This window comes from Chiloscyllium plagiosum, chromosome 7, assembly GCF_004010195.1.
Source record: "Chiloscyllium plagiosum isolate BGI_BamShark_2017 chromosome 7, ASM401019v2, whole genome shotgun sequence".
Classification (NCBI taxonomy): Eukaryota; Metazoa; Chordata; class Chondrichthyes; order Orectolobiformes; family Hemiscylliidae; genus Chiloscyllium; species Chiloscyllium plagiosum.
Window position 1 is genome coordinate 66014363 of NC_057716.1, and position 14372 is coordinate 66028734.

Below are 14372 nucleotides of genomic sequence, written 5' to 3' on the forward strand. Positions count from 1 at the left end.
CTTTTAGCCCTCCTAACTCCTTGTTTAAATTCTTTCCTGCTTTCCTTGTATTCTTTAAGGGCTCCGTTTGTCTTCAGTTTCCTTGACTCTCTTTTTGACTGAGTTCATAATTTCTCTTGTTGTCTAAGGTTCCTGAATCTTGCCTTCCTTATCCTTCATTTTCATAGGAACATGCAGGACCTGAACACTAATCACATGGCATTTAAAAGATTCCATGGCATGTCTGGATTTATCTTCAAACAGTCATCCCCAATCTACATTCCCTAGTTCCTAACTAATATTGCAGTAGTTAGCCTTCCCCCAATCAGTACTTTCACCTGAGGACCATTCTTATACTTACCTACATATAATTAAAAACTTACAAATTATGGTCATTATTTTTGAAATGATCCCCCTCTGAAACTTTGGCACCTGGCTAGGTTCATTCCCCAATATTCGGTCTAATATGCCCCTTTCCTCATTGGGCTAATCTTTTGTACCAAAAGATTTCTCCCGCATACAAGCCCCTGGAGTCCCAGTCAACATAGAGGAAGTTAAAATCACCCACCACAACCAACCTTGTTGATTTTACATTTTACTATAACCTGTCCAAAAACCTGTTCCTCTATCTCTTGCTGGTATTTAGGTGGCCTGTAGTACGATCCCCATCCAAATGATTACCTCCTTCCTAGCCTGGATATCCTATCTCTCCATATAGCCTCACTAGATGAGCCTCCCCAAAGTGTTCTCCATTAATACAGCTGCGATATTCTCCCTAATCAATAACACAACACTCCCATCTCTTTTACATCCTTCTCTATTTTGCCTAAAACACCTAAATCTTGAAATAGTAAGCTGCCAATCTTGTAACTTCTAATGATACAACGGCTTTTAGTGATGTGTTATGGTCCTGTTTTTTTTGAAGAGCAGTTTTGAGTCACGGTACCAAACTATCTATTCAAAGTCAATAAACAGCTTATGAGGCTTTTGCAGTCTTTTTTAAGTTGGAACAATAGAGGCAACATGAATGAGTGGAGTCAGGCTGCCACAGAAACAGGGTTTTAGTTTAGCTTTCAGCAGTTGCTGAGGTTTTGAAGCTACCATACATTTCTCCCTACTACAGTAGAATGCTTGATTTTTTTTTCCCTCTGCCAGAATTTTCTCTATGTTCTTCCCTCCTGGACTGGAGAAACTTTGCATGTGAGACAATCTACTTTATTGAATTTGCCTTTGCCAAGTTTATGGGATATTTCACTACTAAACAGCAAATGATCCAATAGTATATTGTCCTGTTAAGTTTCCAATAGACTTAGAATCATCGAGATGTACAGCACAAAACAGACCCTTCAGTTCAACTCGTCCATGCCAACGAGATAGCCTAACTTAATCTAATCCCATTTGCCAGCACTTGGCCCATATTCCTCTAAATCCTTCCTAATCATATACCCATCCAGATGCCTTTTAAATGTTGTAATTGTAACATCCTCCACCACTTCCTCTGGGGCAGCTCATTCTATAAACGTACCACCATCTGCTAGAAAAGGTTCCCTCTTAGGTTCCTTTTATATCTTTCCCCCTCTCACCCTAAACCTATGCCCTCTAAATCTGGACTCCACCCCCCCCACTCCACAGGGAAAATACCTGGTTTGATTACCCGATTCATGCCCCTCATAATTTTATAAACCTTTATAAGGTCATACCTTAGCCCTTATTCCAATTCTTCTTTCTTTGGTTTGTATTTTAATTGAAGGCTAAGAATGAAGCATGTTTTGCTTAAAGCCAAGTAGTGTGACCATTCGCCTTACAAACAGAACACAGCATGTTACACTTGCCTTTATATAAGATAAAAGTTAGGGACTGGGCTATCTCCTTGATATAGGCAAAAGTGAGGACTACAGATGCTGGAAACTAGAGCTTAGATTAGAGTGATGCTGGAAAAGCACAGCAGGTCAGGCAGCATCTGAGGAGCAGGAAAATCGACGTTTTGGGCAAAAGCCCTCCATTCCTGATGAGGGGCTTTTGCCTGAAACATCGATTTTCCTGTTCCTCAGATGCTGTCTGACCTGTTGTGCTTTTCCAGAACCACTCTAATCTAAACCCTATCTCCTTGATATATTTGCATGGGGTTTAATTTGGCCCACAACAACTTCTCTCAACCAAGTCTCTGTAATAGCTACAACATCATGTATGTATTAATCCAAGCTCTAAGTTCGTCTGCCTTACCTGACTTACCCCACTAGTTAAAACAAGTACTCTTCAGACCACCAGTCCTGCTGTAATCAGTAACCTTTACCTGTCCATTCTTCTATTAGCCTTACTTGCTGAACTACTGCTCTGGCTCCCATCCCCCTGCCACACTAGTTTAAACTCTCTCAAGTGACACTAGGATATTGCCAGGATATTGGTGTCCCTCAAGTTTAGGTGCAACCCATCCTCTTGTACAGGTCCCCCTTGCCCTGGAAGACCATCCCAATATTCCATATGGGTGAAATTCTTCCTCGTACAGCAGCTCTTCGTAGTCATAACCTAACAAGTGGCATGGGAAATAATCCTGAGAATACACCATAGAGGTCCTGCTCTTCAATTTCATAGCTAATTTCCTTTGCAGGACCTCAACACTATTCCTGTTTGTATCGTTAGTACGAATGAATGTATACACTGACTTCTGGTTGCTCACCCTCCCTTTGAGAATGTCACACATTGCAACAGAACCATGCTTTATCCTTTCACCATGGGGGTAACAGACCATCCTGAAGTCTCGTTGGTGGGTACAGAACTGCCTGTCTGTGCCCATGATTATAAAGTCTCCTATTACTAGTATTCTACTGTACTTTGACCCTCTCTGATGTAAAATGGGGCAAGTTGTGGTGGCACCACTCTGGCTACTGCTGTCACCACCCCCCAATAGACAATCCTCCCCCAACGGTACAGCCCCAGGGGCCTCCTGCAATGTCTGTTGGCCACTTCTAGTGGACCCCCATCTATCTGCCGGAACATTAGGGGTGTGGCCACATTGCTAGTACTCCTGTCATTGATGCTTTTCCCCCTCCTGCATGTTCTTAAGTTTATCCAATCTAACTGATCCATGTAGTGTGACAGGAGCTGCAATTGGATGCATTTCAGGTGTAGTAGTCAGGGCCATTTGAACTGTCAACTGATCTCCCACATTCTGCATGAGCTCCTTACTACCCTGCTGACTAACACTTTTATTCTCTAGCAACTACTTAATTAAAAATAAATTTCTATGAAATTAATTTACAGCTAACCAGATTATCCGTGTTAGATTCTCACTTAAAAAAAACTAAATACACTATTATGTCAACAAGTCTAGAAACCACTCTAAATCCAGTGCTTTACTGCAGGTCAAATGTCCTCTTTCTGTGCTACAACCATTTTATGATTATAACAATAATTCTTCGTGCCCCTAATTAAAACAAACTGGAGCTTCTAGTCTACTATTTCCATCCAATGTTCCCTCAAATTATTTCTTCTGCTGCATGAACCCCCAAGGTCCATGTTTGGCATTGGCTTCTGAAAGTGGAGGGTAGGGTGTTGATATGTCAATTGGTTTGTGCAGTACATCCCCGTGGCTGCAGAGACACTTAGAGAAAACATTGCTTCTATTTGCTATCTGCTGTATGAGACTGAGTGCTGAGTGGTAAGGACAATGACAGCTTTATGGTTAGTGCTTAATCCACTTAAACCCTTCTTAGCATTAAATACTCCCTCTTGACAGTGTATCCCTTGGCTTTGGCATGAGTGAGGTGCCATTATGCAGCTGGTGTTGAAGTAGTAATTTGTAATAACTGGAGTTGGAAAATTAAAACGGTAGGTTTACTATAATATTTACTGATTATTTTTTCAAAGTCCCAGGAATTTACGACATAAATGATTTCAAGTATGATCTGAATAGTTCAGAAACAATAATCATTCATTAGTACTTATTCAATGTAATCATAGTGAAACACACTCAGCTTATCTTATTTTCAAATAATGTGTTTAGTACACACGGAAACTGATTTATAGTTCTGTCACACTAGCTATATGGACACTTTTTGTATTTTCAGTGCTTAAGAATGAACGTTTGCTGTAAAGGTGGATGGGCTGAACTAATTTTCAGAATATATTGCATTTCTGGGGTATTAAATATTCTACGTCAGTAACAGTTACAGTTGTCACAGAATTGGTGACTGTCCTTAAGGTTGGTCCTGCTATAAATGGAAGAGAAATGAATCCATCAGATTAAAGAAGGAGAACTCAAGTGTTTGCAACTGCCTGAAAGAATTTGAAGTAGTTTGGAAACCCTGCACAGCAGAGCATTCTTATGTAGACAAACTCTGCCAATGACAGCTTACAGATTGTCAAATGTGATTCAATTTTGGCTACATTTATAAATTTCCCTTACATCATATGCCAACTGAACTTTGCTTCAATCCAGCATACCATCAGAATGTATACAGCATCAGACAGTAGTAGCTGCCGATATGCCCTGTTAGTGCCTTCCAAACACATTGATATTGTCACATAAAAATCTTTTGAATTAGAGACATATTACTATGATGTGCCTTCATAGATTCATGTAAATTGCTTGACGTATATCACTTGTTTTCCGAATTTCTGGTCTTCATCTACCTTCCTACAGGAAAAGTTATCAGTAGACAATCACTGAAGGGACTCAAGTAAGCTATTCATCATGGAGAACCCAATTTCTGCATTCCCAGTGTTGATCTGGTGGATTCAGTTGAGATTGTGATTAATGGCAAAGTATGATATCGACAGGTGTCAATTGTGCACCTACAGCAGCAATTTCGCTTCTGAGTGAAAAAATTGTGAACTAAAGGTTAGGGTAGCAGTTAAGTCAAGTTACAGAAAGGACGCTGTACTGTTGGAGGTACCGCCTTTCAATTGGGTTTAAGTAGTTATTAATCTTATTTACTGGGGACCTTAGGTCAGGAAAGGACAAAAACCGCTTAGAGATGGCTACAGGATCATCAGAGTTAACTAGGCTACATCGTACCCAGTGAAATCTTGATGCCTGGAATGAAGCATCTCATGGATGGCAAAAGCTATGCATATATACTGCCCAAGCATAATATCCGGTCAATTTCCCACATTATTACTATTGTAATAACTGCAGTGTAATAGCTTGGCCAGGGAATTGTGGCTCTGATGAGAAAATGTTTAGTACTACAAGGATGTTGTTCACTAATAATCTTTTCTTGTTCGTAGAAATTGAACATCACGGTAAGACCAGTAATTATTTCCTCTCCTTAACAGTTTTTGAGAAGGTGAGCTGAATTCTGGAACTATTGCAGTCCATTTATTGCATGCACACCCACAGAGTACCACTATTCTGAACCAGGAACGGTGAAGGAATGTGATGTAGTTCCAAGTCAGCATTGTGTGGCTTAGAGGGAAACTTGTAGGTCATGGTGCTCCTATGTATCTGCTGTCTTTGGTGCTCTTTTAGGTCACACAAATTTGGAAGGTGCTGACGGAACCATGATAAGTTGCAAAAGTGCACCTTGTAAATGATACAAAACTCGAGTCCCTGTTCTTTAGTGAAGAGAGTAAATATTTAAGGTGTTGAATAGCATTCTGATCAATCAGGCTGTTTTACCATTGAAGTGTTATTCCTGACGAAGGGCTTATGCTCGAAACGTCGATTCTCTCTGCTCCTCGAATGCTGCATGACCTGCTGCGTTTTTCCAGCTCCACACTTTGACTGTCTAATATTTAGACTGCTGTTAAAGCTGCACTCATCTAGGTACGTGTAGAGCATTTAATCAGATTCCCGATTATGTTTTGCATTTGGTGGATAGACATTGAATGTTGAATTATTCATTACAGAATTTCCAGTCTCTGTCCTGATCCTGTAGCCACAGTATTCCTGCTTTAACCAGAACAGTTCAAAACAATCATGTTCATCCCTTTGTATTTCAGTCCCTTAAAGTTAAAAACTACATTTCATTAGCTTTATAATTTTTTTGTATCAGTCTCGTGTTTTTAGTGATTTATTCAGTGGAATCTGCATAAGAGAAATAAGTGCTGGAGTAGACCACATATGGTTGACTCATAACTTCTCCCTAATTATGGGCACTAATTACTCCCACTCTGTTTTTAGGCAATTAGGAATGGGCAACATATGGCTGGCAGTGTGAACGACACTTAAATCCCATGAAAGAATAAAAATTTTGCCCCTCGAACCTGGTCTAATACTCAACAATATCATGGTTGATCTCTTCCTCAGCTTGAACTGAAATCTGAATTCTTGAAAAGTCAGTGCACTCTCTAGTAAGGTAGTGAACATTTTGACAACTGAATCATTTCACTACGTGCCAGTACACCTTTACAATCCACGAGCTGTTTCCTAATGTGCACAAAGGTGACAGGATAAAGTCCATGAAGGGAGAGTTCTAGCAATACAGTGAGTTGGCTAAATCCCTTTGTTGAAACCATTTTCTATGTCTGGAACATTCAACTTCAGTGAAACTGAAAACCTTCATGAGGAAATAAATAGATTAATTAATAATAGGCATAAGATGCCAGCTAGTGTTATGAGAAATCTAATATTTTAAGTCGAGCCATTTTGTAAACAATCACAATTAAAACCTGTTTTAAAAGTGACAGACAGAAACACTAATCTCACTTACTAGAGGCAGGAAATGATTGTTTTCGTTTGTTATTTTCCTCAAGCACCGATAGTGTTTTGCAAAACATCTTGCAGATTTTTTTTGCATTTTCCAAACTTTATGAACATCATTAATGTTTTAATTAAACTTGGATGCTTAAGAAACAGATTCTGTACTAACTTTAAACCTGGGTATATTCACAAAGAAACATGCAGCACTATTAGAGGAAAACCAGGAAGGAGTGTGGGACTAATGAGAAAACACTTTGAAAAAGCCAGTGCACATACAATGGAGGGATAGCCTCCTTCTGTGCTATATTAATTTTTTAAATGTTTCATACATTCAAGTTTAATACATCAAGGAAAAAATATAATTGGAAAACAATGTATTGATTGATAAATGTCACTAGAATTTTACAGCAAAACAATTGTGGTAAAGAAAAGCTTATAGAAATAAAAAAAACTAACCTAGAATCATAATATTACAGCACAGAAAGTGGCCATTTGGTCCATTGCACTTGAGGCAGCTGTCTAAACACATGATCTTATGTTCCCTACTTTCCAAATATCTACTCAATTCTTTTTATGATGGAAACCATTTTCACTAATAATCTTTTCTTGTTCATAGAAATTGAACATCACTGGTAAGACCAGTAATTACTTCCTCTCCTTAACAGGAGCTGCATTCTGGAACTATTGCAGTCCATTTATTGCATGTTGTTTTGTTGTATGCAATTTATACTGTGCAAGCCAGCAACTTGTGAAAATGGTAGCATTCAACCAACAGAGTTCCAAGGAGTGGGGATATTTGATGTTTTAAAATAGCAGTCACATTCAATTCTGATTAGGAACAAAGTGAGGGTTATTGAGAGGTTTTCAATATGTTACTGAACTGTCCATTTAGTCATTTGGATCAAGGCAGTCAGGAAGCAGCTTTTTTTGCCTTCAGGCTGCTGGTCAGTCAGTTTCTTAGAAGCAGGGAGAAGAGGCTTCATTCTGAAATGGTGCTGCTATAGTAGGCTCTGAACCACCAAGATTCAGGAGAAGTCAGAGGAGACACAAGAGTGCAACTACATTTTGGGTTTATGGCTCAGGAGAAGATTCTGGAAACTGTGGGATTCAGAATAAGCCATGTGCCATTAATAGTTCAGTGCAGCTGAATGTGAGGGTGAAGGAAGCCAATGAACAGAGGATTTGCTTTGTGCAGCTGAGCAAGATCAAAGCTTGGAGAACCACCTGAAGGAGCAGTGCTCTGAAAGCTAGTGCTTCCAATTAAACCCGTTGGACTATAACCTGGTGTTGTGTGATTTTTAACCTTGGAGAAAGGAGGGCAGAGCCAGCTTGACGAAGCTGGCTGCCCGTGAACAAGCTGAAATTTTGCTGCTGATTAAATGAGAGAGTAGATATCCAGAATCATTGTCCCAGGTGGGAGAGTGAACTACCAGAATGTGAGCCATTTTGAAACAGTCTGGGACAGAAAATTTATGAAGAAGTTCTGAAGCTAAGTCTTTAACAAGAACAACAGAAACCCCTCAGAAAATCTGAAGGAGAATTAGCAATTCAGTGTCACTAACATCTGGGAGCACGTTGCTGAGAAATTGCATTTACTACTTGATATGCTCTGTGTGTTGTTTGAACATAACATGTCTGTTACACATATTCCCCTCAGGTATACATATTAAGTTACATACATTACAGGTTACTTACTGTTTTCTCTTTGTATAGCAACACTCATTATTGAGTCTTCAAAACCATGGAATCTTGGGGCTTTATTCTCTAAGTACCTGGGATCTCACTCTTTTTCTGCTTTGAAAATTACTGAATGCAAGTCTCATCATAACATAAATTTGGCAGTCTGGTCCAGGATTATACATCTTGTAAATGTACTCTTCATTCACCTAGTATCTAGTAGGTTAAACTACATTCAAACAACTCCCTGTGTAAAAGTCTCTCAACTGTCCCTTTGTTCTTTCATGCCAATTCCAAAGGTATACCCTCTAGTTACTGAATTACTAATGAAAATGTCTTTATTCTGTATCTTACTAATCCTTTCATAATTTGAACACTGATTCCTCAATCTTCTCTGTTCTAATATGAACAGTGTATCATGTCTCAAGTTTTTAAAATTATTTTGATTGAATTGTCACCCTTCCCAAAGTACAATCTTGAAAGTTAATGTACCATTCTAATTGTAGCCTAACCAAGTATTTGTGTAGATTTAGCATAGTTTTTTGTGCTTGATTCCATTAAATAGATTTTCCAAATTCATAGAACTCCCAAAATATGTCAGATTCAGATAAAACTTCAGATAGTGTGTGCTCGTAGTGATTGAGGTAGTCTCCCATGGGCACAAATACAGAAAAAAAATTCATACTCCTATTCATAAAACTTATTTTAAAAATACGAGTTAACTAATTTATCCTCTAACTTTATCATGTTTACAAAGTACTAATTATAATCTTAGAAGGGGATGCTTCATTTATTTAAGTCACTTGGAGGAAGGCACTTACACTTTTACTTGATCCTTTTTTTTGAAGTTCTTTGCCATTAATTTACATGAGTTGTGTATTAAATCACTGGCAGTCAGAGAGAATGTGGTACTTCAAAATCAACAGGAACCAAATACCCTGCTAAATAATATGTAATACTGGCTATATTTAACAACGACCACAATTCTCAGGGGGTATAGGTTAACCTAAGGCACCAATTCATTTCTTGGGCATCTTATGTTGATGAGGATTGGCACTACTTTACCCAAGAACGTTTTTTAAAACAAAACATATTGATTCATGCCACATGAACGGTTAGACAACCAGAATATGACACCAAAGTTGAATTGTTGCAACCAATGAACAGCAAAGGTTTATAGAAAGTACATAAGGAGAAACTGTAGGACTGTAAGCAAAAAGAAATTTGCATTATCATATTGTATTACTGATGTCAAGTTGATTAACTGAAATAATTTTTGAAAGTGCTATTTTCTGTGTTAACATGGTTTTACAAGTAAAGATGCTGTATAACTGGACTACATTAACATTTTAGAAAGTACAAGGCAGTTCATGTCACCGAAATGAAATCTGTTCCAGAGCACTTTAATAGCACAGTGCTATCCATGCTATTCTTCATGCGTAAAAGAATCAAACAAAATAACAAGCATTAATGCCAGAATGTTGACACAATCAGTCACCTTTCACAAGTCTCATCAGGACTTCAATGAATAAAATTCTACAAACTCTTTAACTAGTATAAAATTATATAACATTTATATTTTGCATCAGTAGCCTAGTATAGCCAATCAGGAAACAATAGCTGTGGCACAGTGAGGTAAACTATTACAATGGGGAGGCTTGGGCTGCCAGTTGCGTAGGATACTTCCAAGGAGGTATAGTCCATTTTGAGGGATAGGCTTCATTATCACAGGCTAGATTAGAGTGCTGCTGGAAAAGCACATCAGGTCAGGCAGCATCCGAGGAGCAGGAAGATAAGACGTTTCGGGCAAAAGCCCTTCATCAGGGATGGAGGCAGGATGCCTGCAGAGTGGAGAGATAAATGAGAAGGGGGGTGGGGTGGGGAGAAAGTAGCATAGAGTACAATAGGTGAGTGGGGGTGGGGATGAAGGTGATAGGTCAGAGAGGAAGGTGGAGTGGATAGGTGGAAAGGAAGATAGGCAGGTAGGACAGGTCATGGGGACGGTGCTGAGCTGGAAGGCTGGAGCTGGGGTGAGGAGGGGGAAGAGGAAATAAGGAAACTGATGAAATCCACATTGATGCCATGGGGTTGAAGTGTTCTGAGGCGGAAGATGAGGCGTTCTTCCTCCAGGCGTGGGGTGGTGAGGGAGTGGTGGTGGAGGAGGCCCAGGACCTGCATGTCCTCAGCAGAGTGGGAGGGGGGAGTTGAAATGTTGGGCCACAGGGTGGTGGGGTTGATTGTTGCGGGTGTCCTGGAGATGTTCCCTATAGCGCTCTGCTAGGAGGCATCCAGTCTCCCCAATGTAGAGGAGACCGCATTGGGAGCAACGGATGCAATAAAATGATATTGGTGGATGTGCAGGTGAAACTTTGATGGATGTGGAAGGCTCCTTTGGGGCCTTGGATGGAGGTGAGGGAGGAGGTGTGGGTGCAGGTTTTGCAATTTCTGCGGTGGCAGGGGAGGGTGCCAGGAAGGGAGGGTGGGTTGTTGGGGGCATGGACCTGACCAGGTAGTCACGGAGGGAACGGTCTTTGCGGAAAGCAGAAATGGGTGGAGAGGGAAATATATCCCTGGTGGTGGGGTCCGTTTGGAGGTGGCGGAAATGTTGTCGGTTGATGTGGTTTATGCGAAGGTTGGTAGGGTGGAAGGTGAGCACCAGGGGGGTTCTGTCCTCGTTTCCAGCATCTGCAGTCCTTGTTTTTTACCTACTTCATTATCACAGGGCCAGAAAGCAGCAATCAAAAATGAATACTCTGTGGCAGCCCAGTCACTCTAGGCCACAGCAAAATTGGGCAATCTGATGGCCATCAATGCAAATTCAATCTAGCCCTGAAAAGAGCAGGGAGGCAGTTTAAAATGGAAGAAAACCACATGTGGCAGGGGGCCAGTCCCTTTATGCTGACCCAAGTGAGGAGCATTCCTGTTCCTTACAGCTCCACAATGTCAAATTTAAAGTTATTTACACATAGTTTCACTCAAGTTGGACTGCCACTCGATACTGGGTGGCGTTTACAAATGCAATACTAAAATAACAATCGTGGTACAACACTGAACCCGTGCTTCATAAAATGGTCTACAGCCTGACTCACGATTCATCTGTCTGAACTTGGCAGCAACCAGATTGGAAATAGTAACAAGGCAGGAAGCATTATCCTGTTATTTTAGGGTGTTACCATACTGTTTTCAGCTGGTGGAATCAGTGAAGACTATCCCGATATTTCTACAATCAAAGTAATGTTACCATATGGTTTTATTTCTGCTAAGCAGATATAAGTAGAAAATGCCAATTTCTGCTCAATTCAGAGGTATTATGCTCATATTAACTACTTGTTAGTTTTTGTTATGCTAAAAACATTTGTCACAGATTTAATGTAACCAACTTTGTTATTTAAAAAAGCCTTAAAAGTCCCAAGCTTTATATTTTTTGTCATATCAAAACAAGCTTTCTTGAAAAGTTTACCTGTGCCAAAAAAGTTGCAATTTTTATTTCCATCATCCCATATCTAGGCAATAAACCTAATGAAATATTTTCTTGTCCAAGAATAATAGTCAATAGTCCAAAGCACACAATTCTAAGATATTTTGTCTAATTCAGGCAGATGCCGAGTACCGAGTCTTCTTCTGTGCAGAATGCAGTTTATTTCAACCTTGCCAACCAAGGACGAATGGCAGAATTTCCAGTTGCCAAATTCAGGAACGAAATCCCAGTTAGGTACAAATTGATGGCACAGTTATCACTGCAGTCCTACTCCCTAATTTCAGTCAACTATACCATTGTAAGATATGTTATGCATTGTTGAAAGAATCTCCACAGTATGTGTGGTTATGGGTTGTCTGTACAGTGGATTGGTTGCCTGAAAGGGAAAACAAAGTGAGAGTTAACAAAGAGAACTTAAAAGTTGAATCTTATGCAGTTTTTTTGTCCCACCAAAACCACGGACCAACCAAATAAGATAGAACTTGCATGAATTAATTTCGCATTGTTCCAATTATTGCCCAACCACTAATTCAAAGGCCGAAGATGTGTTTAATTTTATGGTTTAGGTGAGCACCTACTAAATTCACAAAAATACTCTATTCTGCAACCAGCTCATTTGAGCACCTCACATTCTCTTTTGTGACCTCTAACTCACTGGGGAGAACCTGTGTTAAGTGCAATCTGAAGATGGCAGAGGCCTCCAGACAGTCAGCTTTGGTCAAAATTTGAAGACCAGGCCCATTCTCTCACAAAAACAAAAATCAGCAGTTGAGTAAGTCAGTAGCAGACTGAATGCAAAGCAGATTGTATCTCACAAAAGTACTATGTTTGATGTAGAAATTGCTAAATGTGATACAGAAAAGAATCTGGGTAACATTGTTAGGGTTAGGCAAACAATTTTGTCTTTTATAGATTCATAGAAATGTACAGCATGGAAACAGACCCTTCGGTCCATGCCGACCAGATATCCCAATCCAATCAAGTCCCACCTGCCAGCACCCGGCCCATATCTCTCCAAACCCTTCCTATTCATATACCCATCCAAATGCTTTTTAAATGTTGCAATTGTACCAGCCTCCACCACTTCCTCTGGCAGCTCATTCCATACATGCACCACCCTCTGCATGAAAACGTTGCCCCTTAGGTCTCCTTTATATCTTTTCCCCCCTCACCCCGATAGGAAGGAGACCAGAATTGCACGCAATATTCCAACAGTGGCCTAATCAATGTCCTGTACAGCCACAACATGATCTCACAACTCATGTATTCAATACTCTGACCAATAAAAGAAAGCATACCAAACACCTTCTTCACTATCCTATCTACCTGCGACTCCACTTTCAAGGAGCTATGAACCTTTAGGTATTAATGGTTAAAACCAAATCTTCGACCTGGTGTGCTATGTTTCAGAGAAAGGCTATCATGATAATTTGGAAAAAAAATAACAATATGTGGTCTACAAGCCAGATTTCATTCTGGAAGCTGACTTGTCTAACAGTAACATCAGTTTTGATCATATCACGTGTTCTCCTAATACATGTCAAAATCTGCAAATATCTTTTTACAGAGTTTTTACATTTGGAGAAATGTCTATTGTCTAGTTTCCAGTAAAGAAAGATTTAGCTGAAGAGACTGAAAGAATCTGATGAATAGAAAAGGAAATAAGACATCAATTAATTTTAAACTCATAGGCATTGCAGAAATATTGTAGGACTTTGACATCTGTGTTCAAAAGTCATTGGTTACCTGCCAATACATCATTAGCTCAACAATTCCTATAGCAAGTCTCAAATATTGATACATAACTTAAAAATCTTACCATCTCATATCGGGCTCTGGACCTTTCATTTTGAAATCTGGCGAACTCTCTTCTATCATGAATAGTGACAATCAGTTTCCAAATGGCAAGCAAAACAATGCCCACTGTCAAAATACTACCAACTACAGCTATCAATACGGTTACTGGATCAGTTTCACTTGCACATTCTGTAAAATAAGAACAGACCATTAAATAAAAGAATTGCTCAATAGGTCTACTTCATTCTGCAAAAACAGAATTCAAAGTCTAGTACCATGCAATAAATACTCATTTTATTTTTGGAACATTTCCTGTAAAACACTGTTGTTACTAAAAGTATTTTATAAAAACTACAACTTCTTGTTGAAATTGGCTTCAAGAGTGAAAATATTTTTGATAATGGATGGTATGGGGCTTGAACTTCAGCTCTGAGTTAAGAATGACCATCGACCATCTAATTCAGCCTAAGCAAATAGCACAGCAGAAGGATGGAATCAATCAGAAAATATTGGATGGACCAAAAGCTACAGCTTCAATTTTTCATTTTTCAACTACATACAGTTCTAGAACAGCCACATCCTAACACCATTTAGTGGATTAGTGGTGCTGGAAGACCACAGCAGTTCAGGCAGCATCCGAGAGGCAGTAAAATCGACGTTTCGGGCAAAAGCCCTTCATCAGGAATACAGGAATGAGAGCCTGAAGGGTGGAGAGATAGGTGAGGGGAAGGTGGGGGTGGGGGGAAAGTAGCATAGAGTACAATAGGTGAGTGGGGGAGGGGATGAAGGTGATAGGTC

At 39.7% G+C, this 14372-nt stretch overlaps 1 protein-coding gene across 3 annotated transcripts in view; it reads right to left on the reverse strand.

Moving 5' to 3' along the window:
* Positions 1–10914: 10914 nt before the first annotated feature.
* itgb5 (integrin, beta 5) overlaps positions 10915–14372 on the reverse strand; it is a 136300-nt gene continuing 132842 nt past the window's right edge. For all 3 annotated transcript variants that reach the window (XM_043693954.1, XM_043693953.1, XM_043693955.1), the window contains 2 exons: positions 13597–13763; positions 10915–12153 (listed from right to left, as the gene is read on the reverse strand). In XM_043693954.1, coding sequence (XP_043549889.1) covers positions 12058–12153; positions 13597–13763 — 263 coding nt within the window. In that variant the 3' untranslated portion in view covers positions 10915–12057. The remainder of the gene's footprint in view (positions 12154–13596; positions 13764–14372) is intronic.